The sequence below is a fragment of the Xiphophorus maculatus genome, chromosome 11 (assembly GCF_002775205.1).
Source record: "Xiphophorus maculatus strain JP 163 A chromosome 11, X_maculatus-5.0-male, whole genome shotgun sequence".
NCBI lineage: Eukaryota > Metazoa > Chordata > Actinopteri > Cyprinodontiformes > Poeciliidae > Xiphophorus > Xiphophorus maculatus.
The window spans coordinates 23,988,496-24,007,219 of record NC_036453.1 but is presented as its reverse complement, the minus strand read 5'-3'; the positions used below and the strand labels follow the sequence as shown (position 1 = coordinate 24,007,219).

Genomic DNA, 18,724 nt, shown 5'->3' with positions numbered 1-18,724 from the left:
CCTTCAAAGTACAATGGAACGTAAAGAACGGGGCTTTTGGACAAGAACCAACAACGACAAGGTCAGGTGAAAATGCCACTAAAATGTGTTTGTTTGTAATACCTTGTGGGGACCATTTTCCTGACACATATTACGCTGTTGGGACCCACTGCTCCTTGTGGGGGCCGAAGCCTGGTCCCCACAAGGGAAAACGCTGATTTTGGGTCAGGAGTCAGATTTAGGACTAAGGTGTGAATTGAGTTTTGGTTAGGGTTAGGTATGTAATGGTTAGGGTTTGGATAAGGTTTAGGCTGTAGAAATGAATGGAAGTCAATGGAAAGTTCCCACAAAGACAGCCACGCAAACGTGTGTGTGCATGTGTGTGTGTGTGTGTGTGAGGCTCAATTGCGACCAGGAAGGGCCCTTATTTGAACGCCAAGACAAAATACAACGTCCTTTTAATCCCTATTTCCATTTGCTACATCTCATACAGTAAGCACACAAACAAGTGTAACGTACAGAGAGTCCAGTCACTGGGCATACAGAGAGCAACTTCCAGAGAAAAATCACAAAGTCCACAAAGTTCCCAGAGCAGTCTTTGTGGAGGAAGTCCTTGGTCTCTCAATGCGGAGGGACATGCAGTGAAATCGCTGGAAGGAAAACACAGTGTGTACAACTCTGCTTGCAGACAGCTGCTAATTCACAGTTAGGTTTGGAAAGTGCACACAAGGTACTGATCTTGTAATTAGCTCGATGAATATTATCTCTACTGTTCTTTACTACCATAACACTTAGTGTTACAGATCTCACTGTAAGACAGCAGTATCTATATGATGTAAAAAATAAATGACATGACATATCGATATTCACAAAAAAAAAATCTATTGGAATTGATTTCACAATATCTACAAATTCACAAGTTAATTACACTTTCTGAACAAGTTTTTGCCATTATTAATCTCTTTAGCTGATCTAGTTTTCTACGGCTTTCTATGCATCCACACCTTTGCATCAATGCTGTAGAGGTTATGCTGTATCAAACAGGATATTTAATGCTGTACTAATTAGCATAAATATATTCATATAGTATTATACTCTTAATATACTGTATCTCACTGTATAGAATGACATGGTTTTACTGATTTTAACTCTGGCCCTGTTTGGATAACACCACATAATACAATTAAACCCCAACCTGAATGGCAGATTTCTGTTTATCAAATCTTCTGAGGTGTGTGGGAAAAAAAATTAAAAAATAAACAAAATGAATATTTCTCACGTTTCTCTGACTAAGCCAAAATGTGCCTGCATTAAAAAGAAAAATCATTAACTGCAAATAATAAAAATGACCTTTTTTTAAATTTTTTTTGCTCGCTCATTTACATTTTCCGTTTGCTGATTAATTCAGAAATGAATCTCCGCAGGGTGATTTTATCATGGGTTATCTGTGGAAACAGTCGCTCAATTGTGCAGTTCTGAATGCGTTTTCCCTTTTTTTTGATACCCAAACATGTGACAGTGGTGAAGGTGAAAAAAATACATGCAGGATTTTATTAGAAAAAAATAAAATAAATAAAAAGCTGTTATTTTAAACAACGTAGATGAGGTTTCTAAAGACTTGGTTTCTTTGATATCACTTTCAAAAACAAAATGAAAAGTAATCCTACAGTTAGAGCGCCTTGCAAACGTGCTTCATCCTCGATACTGCACAGAGACTAGCTTCAAAGAGACATGGTGGTGGCAGCATCATGCTGTGGGGCTGCTTCAGTTGGGAAAAGAAAAGCCAGACAGAGATCATGGAAAGAGAAATGCACCAAAAAAAAGAGAATGGAGCTCCAGCTTAAATAATTCTTAATGAATTTGTTACAAATAATCAAATTAAATTAGTCAAGATTAATTTATTTATGTTTGTTTAACATGACAGCTTAATTAAAATTATATATTTACTTGGATAAACTTAATTTGATTAAGTTTAATCAAATTTAAAAGTTGCATCACATTTTCTTTTTTTCAATTAGGAGCCAAGTGAAGGCAGAAAACTTGTTAAAATTCCAAAATAAGATGTCACAGTTTATCACACACTTATCACTTTATCATATCACTTATCACACTTTATCATAATGTGATAAAGGGAAAGACAGTTTAACATTTTGGCAAAGTTTGTCCATTGCTGAATGTTTTTGATGGTAAATGTATTATTTTTGGTTAAATAATGCTTCTATGGTTAGAGACTATTGATGACATTAGTCAGAGAATGACTATTATATATATTTTATGCATACCATTTGACAAATGCAGCTATTTTGTTTAGAGCCACCAACCTACAGTAACTCCAATCCAGGAACCTGGAGTAGTCAGACGTAATTATTTAAGATGTGTTGACATATGCTGAATTAAATTAAAGTAAAATATTTAAAAATAAAAGGGTTCATCTTGACTTGTGCAAAAAAAAAAAAAAAAAGTATAATAACTGCAAACAATCAGCTTACGGTTGATGCTATGTTTCATTTAGTTGAACTAAATGATACATTTAGTTGAACATGTTAAACACTCAAGTGTGTTTAACATGTTTTAAAAAGGGATTCTGCAAGTTTTGTTTACCTTAAATTAAGACTTTAAGATCTTGTTAAAATCTTTATTACTTAAATGAAACACAGACAAGAATTATAGACAATCTTAATACCCTACAGCGACCTTGTTAAGAGTAAATGGAGACGGATGTCGAGTCAGTTCAGTGGATCCATGTGTTTAGTTGTAAACTAAATAAGGGAAAACCCGTTCAGAGGCCTGTACTAGAGCTTGTTCTAAGTGTTTATGCTACTGGTTATTAGTAGGTAACAAAGTGACTGGGATGAAGTCTCAACTCTACACCCTGCTTCAGTGTGTAGTGAATAATAACGCTGAAAACTGCAGGAGCAAACGTACAAATGTTTATGCCAAATCAATGGCTGTTAGATTTGCACATGATTGACCGACAACATTTTACTGGAGCAATACTCTTTCCTCCATACACTTTGTCGGAAGCCAGTGCAAGTTTGGATCTCCAGTAAGTCTCTTAAATAATCTTTACTTATTGAATTAGACAGAATGCATCTGGCAAAAATAATATAAATAAATCAAAGTGTTTTAGATTCAGATTGCGTAAATACATAGGTGCAAAAGCCAAAAACGTATTATCTCTCTCTCTCACACACACACACACCCGCACACACTGAAGTCACTTAACAAAGCAGAGACACTCGATGCTCTGTAGCCAAATCTGATGTGACTTTGTTCAACATTTATCACATTTTCTAAATAAATTAAGATTTGTTTTCAACTGGAAATATTAGGCTTTACAGTAATTTCCAGTATGTAGATTGCTGTAATCTAAGTGTCTATTTGGATTAATTAAAATTACTGTGTGACACATTGCCATTGCTGTCTACAGCAAAAATAAAGTCAATATATGTGGACAATAGGATCAGCACCAAAACACGTCACAGGAGAAAGCAAAACAGAAAAGCGTGAATTCTTAGCTTCATGATGACAAGAGACATGATAAACATTTTGGAACAGCATCGAATACAAAGCCAAGAGGGAACAAAGAAAAGAGTAATTGTTTTCATAAATCAAAAGTAAAACTTAAACCTCTTTAGATGTGTAATTCCAAATTTGTCTTCCTTCTGAGGTAATGGTGGTAGTTTCTTGGTTAGGGTGCTCCATAAAAACCCCCAACACAATTTAAATGATAGTTGTTCTCCACAACACTGGAGCCTTGAATCTCTTTGCAAGATCATCTCACAGGAATAGGTCTTTTAACCCTTCGCACTAAGAGGCAGTTTTAGTCTGGGTATCTGTGTGTGTGTGTGCGTGCGTGCGTGTGTGTGTATGGGCTGGTTTAGGGAGGGGATAGCCATACACTGGAGTAGATAGAACTTACAGAGACCATTAAATGTTTCTTGACAAAAGATACAGTACTTTGCAAAAGCATTAATACCCCTAAAAACTTGTTTTTTCTTATTGTGTCATGTTACAAAGACAAACTTTGATGTGCTTTTAAAGATTTTTTTTGATGGAGCAACTCAAAAATGTTGCACAATTATAAAGTGAAAAGAAGATGTCTTTCAAAGCCTTTTCCGAATAGAAATCTGGAAAAAATGTGGTGAATAATTGTTTTCAGCCTCTTTTATTCTGAAAATGCAGCCGATAGTCTTTAGACGTCACCTAGTTAAGGGTGTTTTCCCTCCTGATAATCTGGTGGAATCGGTTTGATTAAGGTCCAAAATTGCAACATTTCGTAAATTTTTCAGCTGCACTCTGTCAAACAAACAAAACCCCTTGCAAAACCTGTTCACTCCTTGCCATTGGTGGCTCTGCACCAAGAACCACTGAAGGAAACGATGTGAAAACCTGATATGACACTGGATTTAGACCAGAACTATGTTGATGTGCTTGAATGGTCCAGTCAAAGTCCAGATCTCAATCTAACTGAGAATCTTTTGCAATATGAATTATTTCTATAGACGTTCTCCAGCCAATCTGAAAGAGTTTGAGCTATTTTTAAAAAAACAAAACAAAACAATGACAAAACTGAAGCTGTAAAGAATGAATCAGAGGAGCTGAAAAGAAATGCCTGCTATATTTTTATGACTTGTACCTAAACAAATTAAAACTAAATAATTTTTTTTTAAAACTTGACATTCCTGCAGGTCTTTGTGCTGATTTGCCACATAAAATCTCAATGAAACACACTGAAGTTGGTGGTTGTAGCAGGACAAAATTTGAAAAGATTTAAGGCGTGTAAATATTTTTGCAAAGCAAACGCACATTTGGAAATGCAAATGTGGGCATGTCTGACGTTTTTCCTTCTTTGTGATGAGTGTTTTCACCAAGGCACGTATATTATCTGTCGTTGAACATAATCAGCCAGTTAAAACAATAAGAGCCAGTGGACTAGAAAATGTACATGCAGCCCTTTGAGGCTGCATTGTGTGTGCTGAACTTCAGCAGGAGCTGAAGGCCAGAATCTGACAATTATTAATGATGTTCCTATAAAACTATACAGGCCGCCCCAACCAACAGAATCACAATAAAACGGCCAGCGGATGGCTTTCCTTGTGTTTTCGGCGGTATCGGTGTGTGTCTGTGTGCGTACGGCGTGTCAGCGCCTTATCACTGGTAATGAGTCGCGATGAGAACAGAAAACGCATGCGTGTGCTGACTTATTATAAGCAATGAAACAACAACAAAAAGCAAACAAACCCAAAACATGTCAAAACAGGGGGACGCACAATTCGACTACTGTACAAAACGGCAAGCAATCAAGATACAGCAAGGGATTAAACCACAACAGGGAACAGGGCCAGAGCTAAGTGTGGGGTGGAGAAAAAGAAACGGCGCACAAAACACAGACTGATGAGAGAATGTGCTTCCTCCGAGGTCCACCGCTGCACGTGAGTCTAATGGAAACTGGATTTGCCTCCCAACAACAACAGCCGTGCAAAAATATCAAACGTTTAAGAAAAAAAATAAAATAAACAGACACACGAGACATGCGCGCACACACAAACACACGCACGTTAAGATGCGATGGACTTGGCTTTTCCTGCACCTACCTATCTATCTATCTATCTAGCCAGCTGTCTTCCGAAAGCCAACATTAGGTGAAATTCAGTTTAGGTTGTTTGCCTTCATGATCGCGGGCTTTCTGTTGACATACGTGGCCCAGTAGCCTAAGTTGAAAATGAAGAACAGCACTGGGAAGATGATGCGCGATATCTTGTCCACTTTGCTGACGCGGTTGTAGGACTTCTTGGCCTCTGTGTAGGGGTCGTCCATTTTGTGCAGAAAGGAGTGTTTGATCGACGGTCCCGGGGCGCTTTTGGAAATGGTCGTTAAGCCTTGGTCTTTGGCTACGTTGATGCCGTAGGTGGTGCCGACAATGTTGAAGGTGTTGTTGGCCTTTTTAGTCAGCGTGGCCGACTCTCTTCTCTGAAAAGGAAGAAGGCAGTTAAGGTCGTGAGTCGCAGCAGGGCAGTGGACTAAACAATACTTCCATTTGAACTCATAAAGAGGAAATAGAAGCAACACCACGAAACACGAGACACACACAAGAACAAAACAAAAGCCTAACCATATCTTTAATCCTGGCCATGTTAGCCTGAAACGGTTCCTGAAAAGAAAAGTAGAAAAGAAAAAAAGTTTACCAATTATATTAGAATTACCCAACTTACAGAATCTATTCATCACTATCTAGCTGGAGGTGACTTTCTTTTTAAAAAAAAATTATTTTATTACATTTTAACAGTTTTTATAATGTCAAATCAATAGTATATTACACAAATCTGGATTGCAAGAGGAAAATGTCATGAGTAAAAATATCATGACGAGAATATTGAGCTTGTGAGATAAAGAGTGCAGAAAATTGGAACAGTCCTCATGTTTTTATTTGTTATTTTTTTTAGGGGGCGCGTGGGAAGGAGAACCAGGCTGGACTGGCGTCTGGTACTGCTAGCAGTAGCAGTAACAGCACAGAGCAGGATTAGAAACAAAGCAAAAAAAACCAAAAAAACAAAAAAAAAAAAACAGCGCCTGAAAACATGTCTGACAAACTGTATCAATGAAGGCAGCCAGGCCTCTTCAGGCAAACAGCTAGTGATAAAGCAAACATGACAAAGGCTGTGTGGGATAGAGCAAGCTGGAGGGTCCGCCGTCTTCCTGCTTCTGGAGCCGTGCGATTGCGGCGCCTTTTCACTTTGGAGTTGCACGGGAAGACACAGTTTTATTTGCCACATTGGCACTCTCACATAACTAAACTCGCATCTCTGGAGGATCCTGCCAGTCTGACGGAGCACAGTGCAACGAGCAATTTGGATGTGGGGAAAACAAGTAGGGCAGTAAGATGGATTACTGAGCTCACTTCTGGTTTCCTGTGTGGCTCGTGCTGTGGGCTTGTACTGCGATCATTTCCTGCGCACCAATCATTCCCACTGCGACCTCTTTCAGATCAAGACTGGAACAGTGCATGTCATGGAGGAGGAGAGTTTCAGATTCATAAAGATTATTGGTTAAAAGCTCATCCAGATTGGGTGGAGAGCAGCGGCGGCATATGGACGTAAACTTTAAGTTTTATTATGATATTTTGTGGTACTATTGTGATTTGTGTCACAAACAGCACACAGTAACTATAATAACCATATTTTCAAATGTATTGATATTTATTGATATTTTCATTGAACAAAAATTACCAAAAAAAAGTAAAACCAACAATCCTAACAGCACTGACAGCTTTTTTGGGGGTTTTAAACATCGTTAATCAGGATTTATTGTGACTATAATAAATCAGAATTTTTATCACGATAAGAAATTTATCACAATAAATGATGAATGATACGATAAATGCCCACCACTAATGGAGAGCATTAGTGTAAGCGTAAATATTTTAGTTTGCCACAGACTTACGATTGGGCGTATTCTGTGGCTCAATCGTAAGTCTGTGACAACTTGACTGGGCTAATCCAACAAATGAACACACTTTGATATAAGCCACTCCATTTCAGCCCTGACTGCATGTTTAAGCTGGAAAATGAACATCTGCTGCAGTCTCGGTTATTTTATAAACTCTAGCATGTTACAACAGGTAATAGCTCTTTCAATCTTGCTAGCATAACGCTGTTTCGGCCAGATTGAAGGGGACCGAATACAAATGAAAGAATTCTCTGACTTCTATTTGCAAACAAAAGTGCAAAATCCAAGTTTCATTTAATTCCTATTGCGATTGGGCACCACTCTGTGTTGGTTTATTAAACAGAATCCCTAATAAAACACATTGAAGCGTCAAAACGGTCAAGGGGTGTAAATACTTTGCAAATAACGTCCTCGTTTCCCTTCCAATCTTTCTGCACACAGTTCTTAAAAAAGCAAGCACAATACTGTTTTCATCTGGGATGTATGTTTAAGCAAAGTGCACAGGCAAATGTCAGTTATGACACAAATATGAGCAATTGTGACTCCGGATCTGTTAAAAAACATAGTTTTAGACGATACATTGACGTTAGCTGAGGAGGAAATGTGCGTGAAACAAGAAGGGCTACAGGAAGAGGATGATCCCCGGTTTGCTTGGGCAGCAAATCTTGTTGAGGTCTAACGAAGCTAACAGGGTTGCAGTGATGCTCCCAGATAAATGGACGCTTCCCCATCTATCCCCCAACGAGGCCCCTCCATCACAGTGACAGCTTGGATCAGCAGGAAAAACTAATTACGACATTCAAGTGTCGTATGACCTTAATCAAAGATCATTCGGCTCCCTGGTCTTTAGCGTTAAGGATGTTCTGTGCAGCGCTAACCTGACAAATGAGCTGTACAGAGTCGTTTTCTGTTGCTTTTTAGCTGGGCTGTCATCTGCGCTAATTTATTGGGCCTAATTATTGGGGAAACCATCTGTGGCATTGGGCTGGATGCATTTTGTTACGAACCTAATGTGTCACAGCACATAATTTACTTCTGCTTAAAAGATCTGCATGCACTAGTCCAAGTAATTGGGCTGGCTGAAGGCAAAAAACCATCACAATGCATCTGTTGACCTTGTCCTCATAGCATCAGCAAATTGTTGCTTAAGAATTGAAATGTGTCTCAGGGTGATTAAGCGATTGTGCTGCCCTGTGCTTCACTGCTTGCAGCTGGGAGTGTGCATGTGAGCAAACCTTGGGACGGTCGGCACCCCCTCTATGTTTGGAGATGAAATGTTGGCATGTTTAATAGCCTCAAGTGAGTAAGCATGTGGGGGAACGAGAGTGTGGGCAGCACATGGAGAACCATAATGACCTCGCTTGTGCCTGTGTGGTTCTGGAATGACTGTTTTTATTTAGATGTAGGTTCAACGGACGGCCTCTGTTAATCCTTTATTTGCATGTTTTATTGCATGTTTTGTCCCTTTGTTTTAAAATCTCCTTCCGGGTTCATTAGTTGGATATACCAGTGCCATATTAAGACAAAAAGGTGTTTTGTTGGAGTAGTTTTTGTAAAAATCTTTTTTTTTTTTGCATAAAAACTGTCACTATGTTTTCACATTATAATATGAGACAGATAATCTGTTGAAAAAACATCAAGCTCCTCCTTCTCCTCCCAGTGCTATTGCTGCCATCTGCCAATCAGAGCCAGGAGGAGGGTCATAGCGCTGTCAATCATTCTCATGTATGGCCTCATGGTGGAGAAACAACTTACCGTCACAGGAAAACTGTTTATCCTCTGTCATCGGCGGCCATGGTAACTAACCTTAGCATTTGTGGCAGCCTACGTTGTGGAGAACTACAACGTAGGCATAGAGTCGGGGGGCGGAGGGAGTGAGCGGTGCGCACAAGCATGACTGTCAATGCTAAGGACCTCCTCCTGACTCTGACTGGCTGTTTCTGACCGAGCTGTGTATCTCTGTAGATGGAAGTAGAACCACAGGAAGGGGGCAGAAGAGATTTTTATTTTTTGCAGATTGTCTGTTTCATATTATACAAGTGTGACATAGTGACAGTTGAAAAAAAAAAGTATATATATGTTGGGTTTTTTTTAATGCTGCAGCTTTAAAAAACAAATGTGTGGAAAAATGTCTGACAATCAATCAAAAATTGGGTCCATCAAACTTCTAAGAGATTTAGGCGTTTATTACAACAAGTAGACGCAGCTTTCTAAAACTATCAATAAGTATGTGAAAGAAACAAAATGTGATCATCTGTTTAGATATCATGATTCGTGCTGCAAGCTCAGATATGTGTGAAACCACAATCATTTTGTGGCTTCATCAGAGAAAGCCGCTGTAACACCAGCTTGCGACTCTGCCTGTGCTGACGCAAACAGAATACATCTCTCACCGAAGCGTCCAATCGTTGCAAGAATTTGCCTTTCTAACCAAAAACTCCCCACAGGCTAATTCCTGAGATGAGCCCGCCTTCAGCTGCAAAGGGGAGAGCTAATTAGGCACACGGCGTGGCAGACAGAAAATAAGGTGACGAGAAAGTAAAAAGCACACAACGACATTAAAGTAAACCATTTCACACGGGTTTGCTCACAGTCGGGGATGTAAAAACAAATATTAAAAATAATTGTCTGTTGCTACTGGGTGTACAGCTCTTTGCCAAAGTATTCATGCCCCTTGATGTTTACTACGTGTTGCAATGTTGCAGCCATAAACCTCAATGTATTTTTAACATGATTTACCGTTCAAAAAATTCAAAATAACTGAGAGGTGCCAGGACAACAACAAGGGGTTTTCAAAAAACATTCCTTGTCAAAGAAGAGTCTGGATTTTGCTCCAACCATTTTCCAATAAGCTTTGCTGTTCCCACAGCACGATGCTGCCGCCAAACTACAGCAGATTATGGCTTTCTTTATGTTTTCTTTTACGTGAGTGCCAAACAGTTCTGCCAGAAAACTGTCACATCTATCAGTGGCTTTTCTGTCCAACTCATTTTACACTAGAAAAACAAAATCCTACAAAGTATTTTAGGTCTAATTTCTTATGCAAATATTATCGTACCCTTAAAATAACACAACACAAACTTACAAGTAACTTTTCAGCAAAGTGTAGGAACTTTTACATAAATAATTCTTTAATATTGATTTTTTTTTTATTTTTATCAATGTCAAGACATTATTGACTTACAAGCTCCTGCACTTTACAGAAAAGTTACTTCTATGTTAGTTTTGTTGAATTTTAAGTAATCTGAGATCTTTGGACTAGAAACTAGACAAAATATGTGGAAAGATTTTGTGTTTATTTATTTCTTTTTTTTAGTGTAGATGCAGTTTTTGCAGCTGTAATGCAGCCGGTCGGTTTCGGTGAACGCTCACATCTTGGTAGGTTTATGGTATCCAAAATAAGGTGGCTAAATTCAAATGAAATACCACATTTCTCATATTTTTATTTGTTAAGTCCTTCCACATCGCAATTATGCACCATTTTGTTCACCTATTGCATAAAATCCCAATAAAATGCAGTTTTTACGTTTTTGGTCGTAATGACAAACGTTCAGGCTTGTCGCTAGACGCCACGGAGCTTCAAAGTCCACACGACGACCTGACTCTAAACTCCAAAGCGACCCTCTTTCGTCTGACGGTTTATTGCATTAGATCAAATCTTTTGCTCCATTTGTCATAAGGCTGCGTATTTAAACTCCGATGCCACTGCTTTCCAGTTGCTTATATCTGTAGGGAATGCGACGGCAGAGTCTTGTGTGTCCGTGTGACCCCGTTCCGTTTTATCTATCATGACAACTGCGTGCTCAGCAGAGCCCCTGAGTACGCAGCCCAGGCTGCTGCCATTAAATTCAGCCTTCAGAAAGGAAGGAAACTCTCCCTGCTGACTAAAAAGTTCCACTGCATCTCGGCCTGTCAGTCTCAGGACCAAATGTCACGCTATACAAAAAAAAAAAAAATAAATAAATAAAAGCGCAGAGGCGGCATTGATTGGGTCAAACACTTTGTACATATGTAGCAAAAATAGACGTGTGACAATCTGTCGAAGCTGAAATGACTTTTGTTGTGTTTCTGACTGATAAGTGTTTTGATGTGCTTTGTCAGCGACTCTGTGGGATTTTTCTTTTTTCTTTGGTTTTCACAAGCATCTTGTAAAGCCATTTTGTCAATAAAGCTTTTAGTCATTTGCATATCTCAGGAGATTAACTGCTCTCATTAAATCTAAAAAAAAACAAAAAAAAACAGAAACAACTTCAAAATTTAAATGCCTGATCTATTCATTTTATTTTTCATGTGTTAAAGTATATATTCAATTTTGTGTTAAAATGTATTCACATTTTAACACAAAATTGAATATATACAACTTCCGTCACAACTTCAACCCTGCCTCGTTCAAGCTCCATTAAATATAGTGTCAGGATCCAAGTTGACAATGTGAGAACAGCTTATGCTGGCATACATAAAAAATGTAAGGAAACCAGAAATAACACTGTAAATAAAGCATTAAGAGCAATTACATCGCAGAGAGCGTTTTCACAGAAGTTTAATTATGGCTTTAAACACTAAACATGCACTGTATTATGTGGGAACATTTGTTCATACAAGACAAAACAGCTCAAGCAAAAATGCTCACCGAAGTGGAACGATAATCAAAGAAGGAGAAAATCTTTTTCAAGTTCAAATTTGTCAGCTTTTTCTGCCGCGCTATGCATCTGAATTTACTTTATTCTGACATCTTTCCGACATTTTGCACGGATCTGCGAGGCGGGCTGACGCTGATCTGAAAAACAAAATTAATTATTCACTGAAGTATGTAGATCTAAATAATGTTTTTGGGAGGAGGACGACGGTTTGTTTACATTCCGGATGAGATTTCATCCTAGCAAATTCAATCAAAGCGAATACTTGACATCTGACTCTTAACATGCTGAACCAGAGAAAACTGTCAAAGAAATGTATTTATTTTTTTATTAAGCTCTCTTTGATGGAGTTCCAAACTACATAGGTTTTTTTTTATTTCATTTTATTTTTTATTTGGTTTGTTTGGCATTTTTCCACTGAAATTTCTTCCAATTTGGCTTTTTTCCCCCCACCTCACATGTTTCAAATAATCACACTCATTTTAAGGTCAGACAAAAACACAAAATGCAGGTTTTAAAATGATGAAACTTATTGGAGGGGGAGGCTGTCCAAACCAACCTGGACCCATGTCAATAAACTAACCCCCATGGCCTTTGTTTTTGTGAATCAACTAATTAACCACATTTAATGGAAAGCTAAATTCATTTTCACTCGACTAAATACAAAATAAATAAACCTTATCAAGCAGTTTGAAGTAGACTCATAGAAATAAAAAATAAGAAATTTTTGGGTGCTACAAAAAACGAACAAAAAAACCCTCCTCTTTTTCCCCCCACATTCATTTCTTCTTTTTTACATTTATGTTCAGATTGAAGAAGATGCCTTTGCATGAGCTGAGCGTGATTCAGTCAACATTTTTCCATTCAAAGCCACTCCAAAAATGTACTTTTACATAGAACCAGGTGGGTTTGGAAAGCACTTTTTCCCTTAATGAATAAAATTGTCATTTGTTTCTCTTTGCCTCATATGAAAATAGGTCTGATCATGTGAAACGGAGGTGAAATCTATTTTTGAAGCTCTAAGTATAAGCAGGTTACGCTCATATTCATATTAAGCTGTGTGCTCCGACTGCAACCAGTACTTTAAATGGGTCACATGCAGAAGAAAAAAGTACTAAAACACCAAAGTTATATTTCTGTGTCACAACTTTACCAGAAATGAGATCTTTTTTTTTTGTATCTTTGTAAACAACGCACAAACGCTCCTGCTGTACCGGTGAATAGAAACTGCATAGGTTACGATTCATCTTGCTCTCATACGGAGGGAAAGGGTAAACCTGAGGTGATTCATTTGAAGTGAAGCACGCTCACTCTCTGATCAGCATGCAAGATGTAAGGATGGAGTCTTTTTTCTTCTTCTTTTTTTTTTTTTTAGCGAGAGCGAACGCACGCTGCCTTTTTAAAATGAGCGCTGAACATATGCTGCGATTGTAAATCAGGGCCAACGTCTCTGGGAGTTTACTTCTGCTCTTGCTCTCAGTGTTCCTGTTCCATTTGGCTGCTAATGAATAAATAAAAGGCCTCTTTAAAGTCTTTAAAGAACACTCAAGGCTGTGTTTAAAAAAAGAGGAACCTGCTATGTGTGGCCAAAACTGAAGATTTTCTCAAGATTATTTTTAACATCGAGGTCAAAATCCAAGTTAATGATATGTATTAAGTGCAATAAAACCCTCGACTTATTTCTGAAAAGCGTTCTCGGATTCCTCATGCTCTTGCAGTCGATAGATCCATGTATGCCGTGTCGATTGTTTCATCACTCACCCTTATTTCCATGCCCTCTCTTTTCCCATCCCACGCCCAGCTGCGTTTGGTGAAGTAGTTGACTGTCGCAAACTCTATCAGGGCAGAGAAGACAAAGGCATAGCACACTGCCATGAACCAGTCCATGGCAGTGGCATAGGCCACCTTAGGGAGGGAGTTTCTAGCACTGATGCTCAGAGTGGTCATGGTTAGGACCGTGGTGACCCCTGAAGACAGAAGGAAAACACAAACGACGAGGTTCAGCGGAGGTAAGAGTATTTCTTTTACAATATTTGTAACTTTTAATTGGTTCAGAGTAGGGCTTAATCGTGATGAATCGATTAGTGAAATAGTCGTCAACTAATTTAGCAATCTATTGATCGTTAACTGGAGTATATAGACCTAAAGAAAAAAAAAGGCAGCACAGTCAAAACTGAACAATCGATTCATTTCGCATTTAGAATAAAAAAACCCCAACAAAACGTATTTGTTTGTAAATATGTTCAACCCAGAACTCCTCAAGAGCCATAATATCCTGGTTCATATTCTGTAAAAAAAAAAAAAAAAAAAAAAAAAATCTCCTATTTTGCACTCTTTGCATTCCAATTGTGAATACAGAAAAATACTATTTTCTCTCATTAATAGAAGTAATGAAATTGTTTACTTGCATTTTCTAATACTGTATAAAAAGCTTCAATGAAAACTCTGCCGAATGCGGCATTTTTAAAATCCGATTAATCATCAGAATAATCCAGAGATTAATCGAGAACTGAAACAGTTGCATTCCGGGTTCAGAGTGTGCGTTTAAAATCAATGATCTAACTTGAATTTGCACTTTTAGATGAAATTGGAAGTCGAGGCTCTTACATAAGCTGCTTCACATAAATCAGAAATCAGATCGCAGCGCTTCATAACGCTGACACAGTTCACTGACGTGTAAACATCACAAGTGCACAGGGTCAGTACATCGAGTTCAGACGACCAGAAACCAGCCGCCACTGCATTACAGCATTACAAGGCATCTATTGTTCTGTGTTTTTTTTCCTTTTTATTCTGTCTTAAACAAGTCTGATGCAAGAATTGTTAAATAAATGATAAATGGATAAGTGGAGCGCTCTATGGCGGTGAGTTGAGAGGAATTTGAAAGAATAAACCATCAAGTTGCAATAAATAATTAAAAGAAACAGAAACATTATATAACCACATTTTATGTTGGCTCCCGTTTGTTCAGAAAGAAGTGAGCTTTCTGCTGGTTTGGCTCAAAGCGATTCACTCCTCTGGCAGATTTAGCTTTAAAGGACTCATTTACTTTTATCAAATCGTTTATTCTGACTGGAAGTAATATTGATGCTTTTGAGTGGCCCAGAGTTGAATCTGATGTAGAATCTGTGGAGGGAGATCAAGATTAAAAGGTCTCCCAACCTTAAAAACTGGTGAAATGGTGAAAAATAAAAAAGCTGGTCAGAAATAACAAGCACTTCATTGTTGTAATAACGTTTCCGTCTGATTTTCAACACATTTCTTTTCTTAAAATGTGAATAAAAAAGAAGAATTTTCGTCCTTAAATCGATTCCCCTTGTAGATTGAGATTCATGTGTCATTTCCAATCAGAAACAAGATCCTTGGAAGAATAAAAATAAGACATAAATCTAAATTTGATCGGGACGTGGGTAACGCCGAGCCCGACTGTACACTTGGTACGAGCTGCGTCATTAACGGGCCGGTGTCATCGTCAGCAAAAAGTTTAGATTGTGAAAAGCGAACAGCAGATCTCTGTCTACTAAAATGATATTAATTGGGAAATGAATCCACTGAGGTGTAAACTGAAAATTTCACAGATCATTTCACATCCCAGCCTTGTCACTTAGCAGTGGCGGGAATGAGATTTGGCTCGGACAATGGCTGCCCATCCAACCACATAAAAACAATCCTGTCTCCGCTCCAATCTATCTTATCTCATAAAAATGGACATGTACGGTTGGGAAAAAAATGGCAGAGGGGGATGATTGAAAACGAAGAGCAGGGAGGTCAACCCGTTTCAGTGAGACACGACTGAGGAATCATAACAAAAAACACAGCAACTTGTAGATACGAAGAATTATATTAAAAGTTAGTTACAGTATTTTGCTAAAAGGAAAATAGGTTTGGTGAGCAGAGTGAAAATTCATTCTCAGAGCTGAGAAGAACAGTTATTTACAATAATAAATCCCTACATTGATTGAATCATATTTAATGATAAAAAAAAACTGGTAAAAGCCCATAAGAGAAGATAAAAGATAAATAAACGCCATATTTTTTTAGAAAGACCGCTCTTTAGTCAGATCAATATGTGAAGGTTAATTAAAAGCCACTTGGAGGAACGCTGGACAGAGTGATCACAACTTTTGTTTCATATTTTCTAATGCCTCTCCAATAAAAACAAACTGTAAATAAATATATTGTAATTCTTTTATGTTCTGAAGGATTCAAGCTTGCTACCTCTATCAAGAATCATATTTAATTTTTTTTTATGGCTATAGTTGTTGATTTGGTTTAAATCTCTTCTTAGACATTATCTCAGAAATAAATGTCTTCTCATTTCCTGCTTTGTTACTTGTAAAATAGCACATTTTCAACTAAAAACTCACAAAGTAGCAGCACTTTAAGCAAGGGGAAGGAAGCCGTTGCGTGTGGGTTTTTTGCATTATATGGAAACTTTGTTTGGTCGTCCCGAAAATATTCTTAACCGATCAAGAAACCAACTAGCAATTAGCGGCACTCACCAAACACAGTGCGGGCAGGAACCGATTCCCTGTTAAGCCAGAAGGAGACCTGAGACAGTATGACTGTCATGATGCACGGAAGGTAGGTTTGAATCACAAAATAGCCAATTTTCCTTTTCAAATGGAAATATGTCGTCATCACTACGTATTCTCCTGCAGGAAACAAAAACAGAGGCAGAGAGACAAAACAAGTTGTAAAGACTTTTCTTCAGACGTAGTTACAGCACAAAATTGTTACACTAAAATCTTAAAAAAACAATAAAAAATAAACTGTGAAAAAGGATTTGAATGCAACCCTAATTAAAGATCAAAGTAACTTGTAAATTAAGCTTGCTTGTTGGAGATTTTGATGATTTCAGATGGCCAAAAAAAAAAAAAAAAAACCCCAACAAAACAAACAAACCAAAAAAAAACAAAATAAAATATACATGTGTGCCTTTCCATCAACGAGAGAAGTGCAATCAAGCATGAGTGGGGGAAAACATCCAGTCGGAGAAAGATGTTTTTATGGACTTTTCATTTTCAGCACATTAATTTGAATTTTAAAAGCCTCCTGGTACATTTGGGTAATATCAGAATGCAGCGTGCCGCACCTCAAAGGAGATTCAAAACCACAAGTAAGTCAGTAGTTGTTCAGGTGGCTTAACCCGTTTACAGAACATTGACATTTTCCTTTTTGCCACTCTTATATGTAGATATATATTTTTGTGGAGAGTGTGAGGCTGCATCTTTCTCCAGTGTTTGTATTTGTCACTGATGGCAGCAAACGGCCAGATTCACACTTTCCCTAAGCGTTGGCTCTCACTCCCGCTTTTTGCAATCTGTGTTGCAGAGATACGAGAGGCTCCAGTCTCCCTGAGGTGGTTCCTCTGACCAGAATCCGACCACGACTGAAGAGGCTCAAACTTCCCTCAGCCCCGCTCTGCACTTCGTTAGAAACTAACTTGAGAAAATTTTTTGATTTTTTTTTTTAGACTAAACCAGTTCAACAAAAGTAGTTTAGGCGCTCCTAAAAGTTCCCTGTGTTTTTGAAGCATTAAAGAGCCGCCGCGGTCAAATCGACTGCGCAGGACGTTCTCGCTTGGTAAGAAATACGGTTATTTAAAAGTCTTGCAAAGTGTGAGCGAAGCACGGGTGTGTTTTGTTTGTTGTTCTGTCACACCTGAAGTCTGACAGATCTCCGGAAACGCTGCGAGTCGCCTCCTGAGAGCGGCATCTGCAAACAGCTTCAGTTCTGAGGTTAAACCTTTCTGAAAAGGAGGTCGCTGCGCCTCAGTTGTACGCTGCGCCTCTTCCCAATGATTTACAGAAACAAGCTTTTATCATCAGCTTTGCACCAAGGTCTTCCTCTCAGCTGCCTGATGCGGCAGTTTTACGTCAAACTGCCACATCGTGTCAGTGCTTCTACTGACAAATAAAACACTTCACATGAGAGCTGTGGTGATACGGGATGTCAGAATCCTGTATAAGTATTATTGTATTGTTATAGCACATATTTAAGTGAAGTTTACAAAAAAAAAAAAGAGAAATAAAGTGCTCTCCACAATTTTAATTCTGTCCCCAGGGCGCAACATGGTGGCGGCAGTATTACGCTGCGGGAAGATTTTTCTTCTCAATGCACAGGAAACTGCTTCAGAATTGATAGTGAGATAGATCGTGCTAAATGCAGAGGGATTCTGGCAGCAAATGTGTAAAAACCAGAACCAAGCATAGAGACGTTCAGCTTTTATGCACCGTAGATCTGGAACAAACTTCCAGAAAACTGCAAAAGAGCTGAAACACTGAGTTCCTTTCAGTCTAGACTGAAAGCCCGCCTGTTTAGAGTTGCTTTTGAAACATAATCAATGAAACACTAATCAACAATCTGATGTGATTGACGGCACTTGACAAAATGTAACGTTTTAATTGTTGACCGTGTTTTATGACTTTGTGTTTTTATGATATAAAGCATTTTGAAATGCCTTGTTCCTGAAAGGTGCTATAAAAATACAATGTGACTGATTGATTGATAAAGGTCATTTTGTTTATTGGGCCATTTTCCCCCCTCGATTTTAATCTTCTGAATTGTTATTTGATTCACCTGGGAGTGCAGATCTCCCCGCTTAATGCAGCGGCCATAAAAACTGTGAAATGTGAGGAAAACAACAACTCATCTCA

General features: G+C 38.3%; 1 protein-coding gene across 3 annotated transcripts in view; it reads right to left on the bottom strand.

Annotated features, from left to right (window-relative positions):
* Nucleotides 1-420: 420 nt before the first annotated feature.
* Nucleotides 421-18,724, bottom strand: part of LOC102225530 (gamma-aminobutyric acid receptor subunit alpha-3-like) — a 119,988-nt gene continuing 101,684 nt past the window's right edge. For 2 of the 3 annotated variants that reach the window (XM_023342212.1, XM_023342213.1), the window contains exons 8-11: nt 16,568-16,720; nt 13,827-14,032; nt 6,095-6,133; nt 421-5,952 (exon numbers count right to left, since the gene is read on the bottom strand). In XM_023342212.1, the coding sequence (XP_023197980.1) occupies nt 5,632-5,952; nt 6,095-6,133; nt 13,827-14,032; nt 16,568-16,720 (719 nt within the window). In that variant the 3' untranslated portion in view covers nt 421-5,631. The remainder of the gene's footprint in view (nt 5,953-6,094; nt 6,134-13,826; nt 14,033-16,567; nt 16,721-18,724) is intronic. The other variant, XM_023342214.1, reaches the window with a different exon arrangement.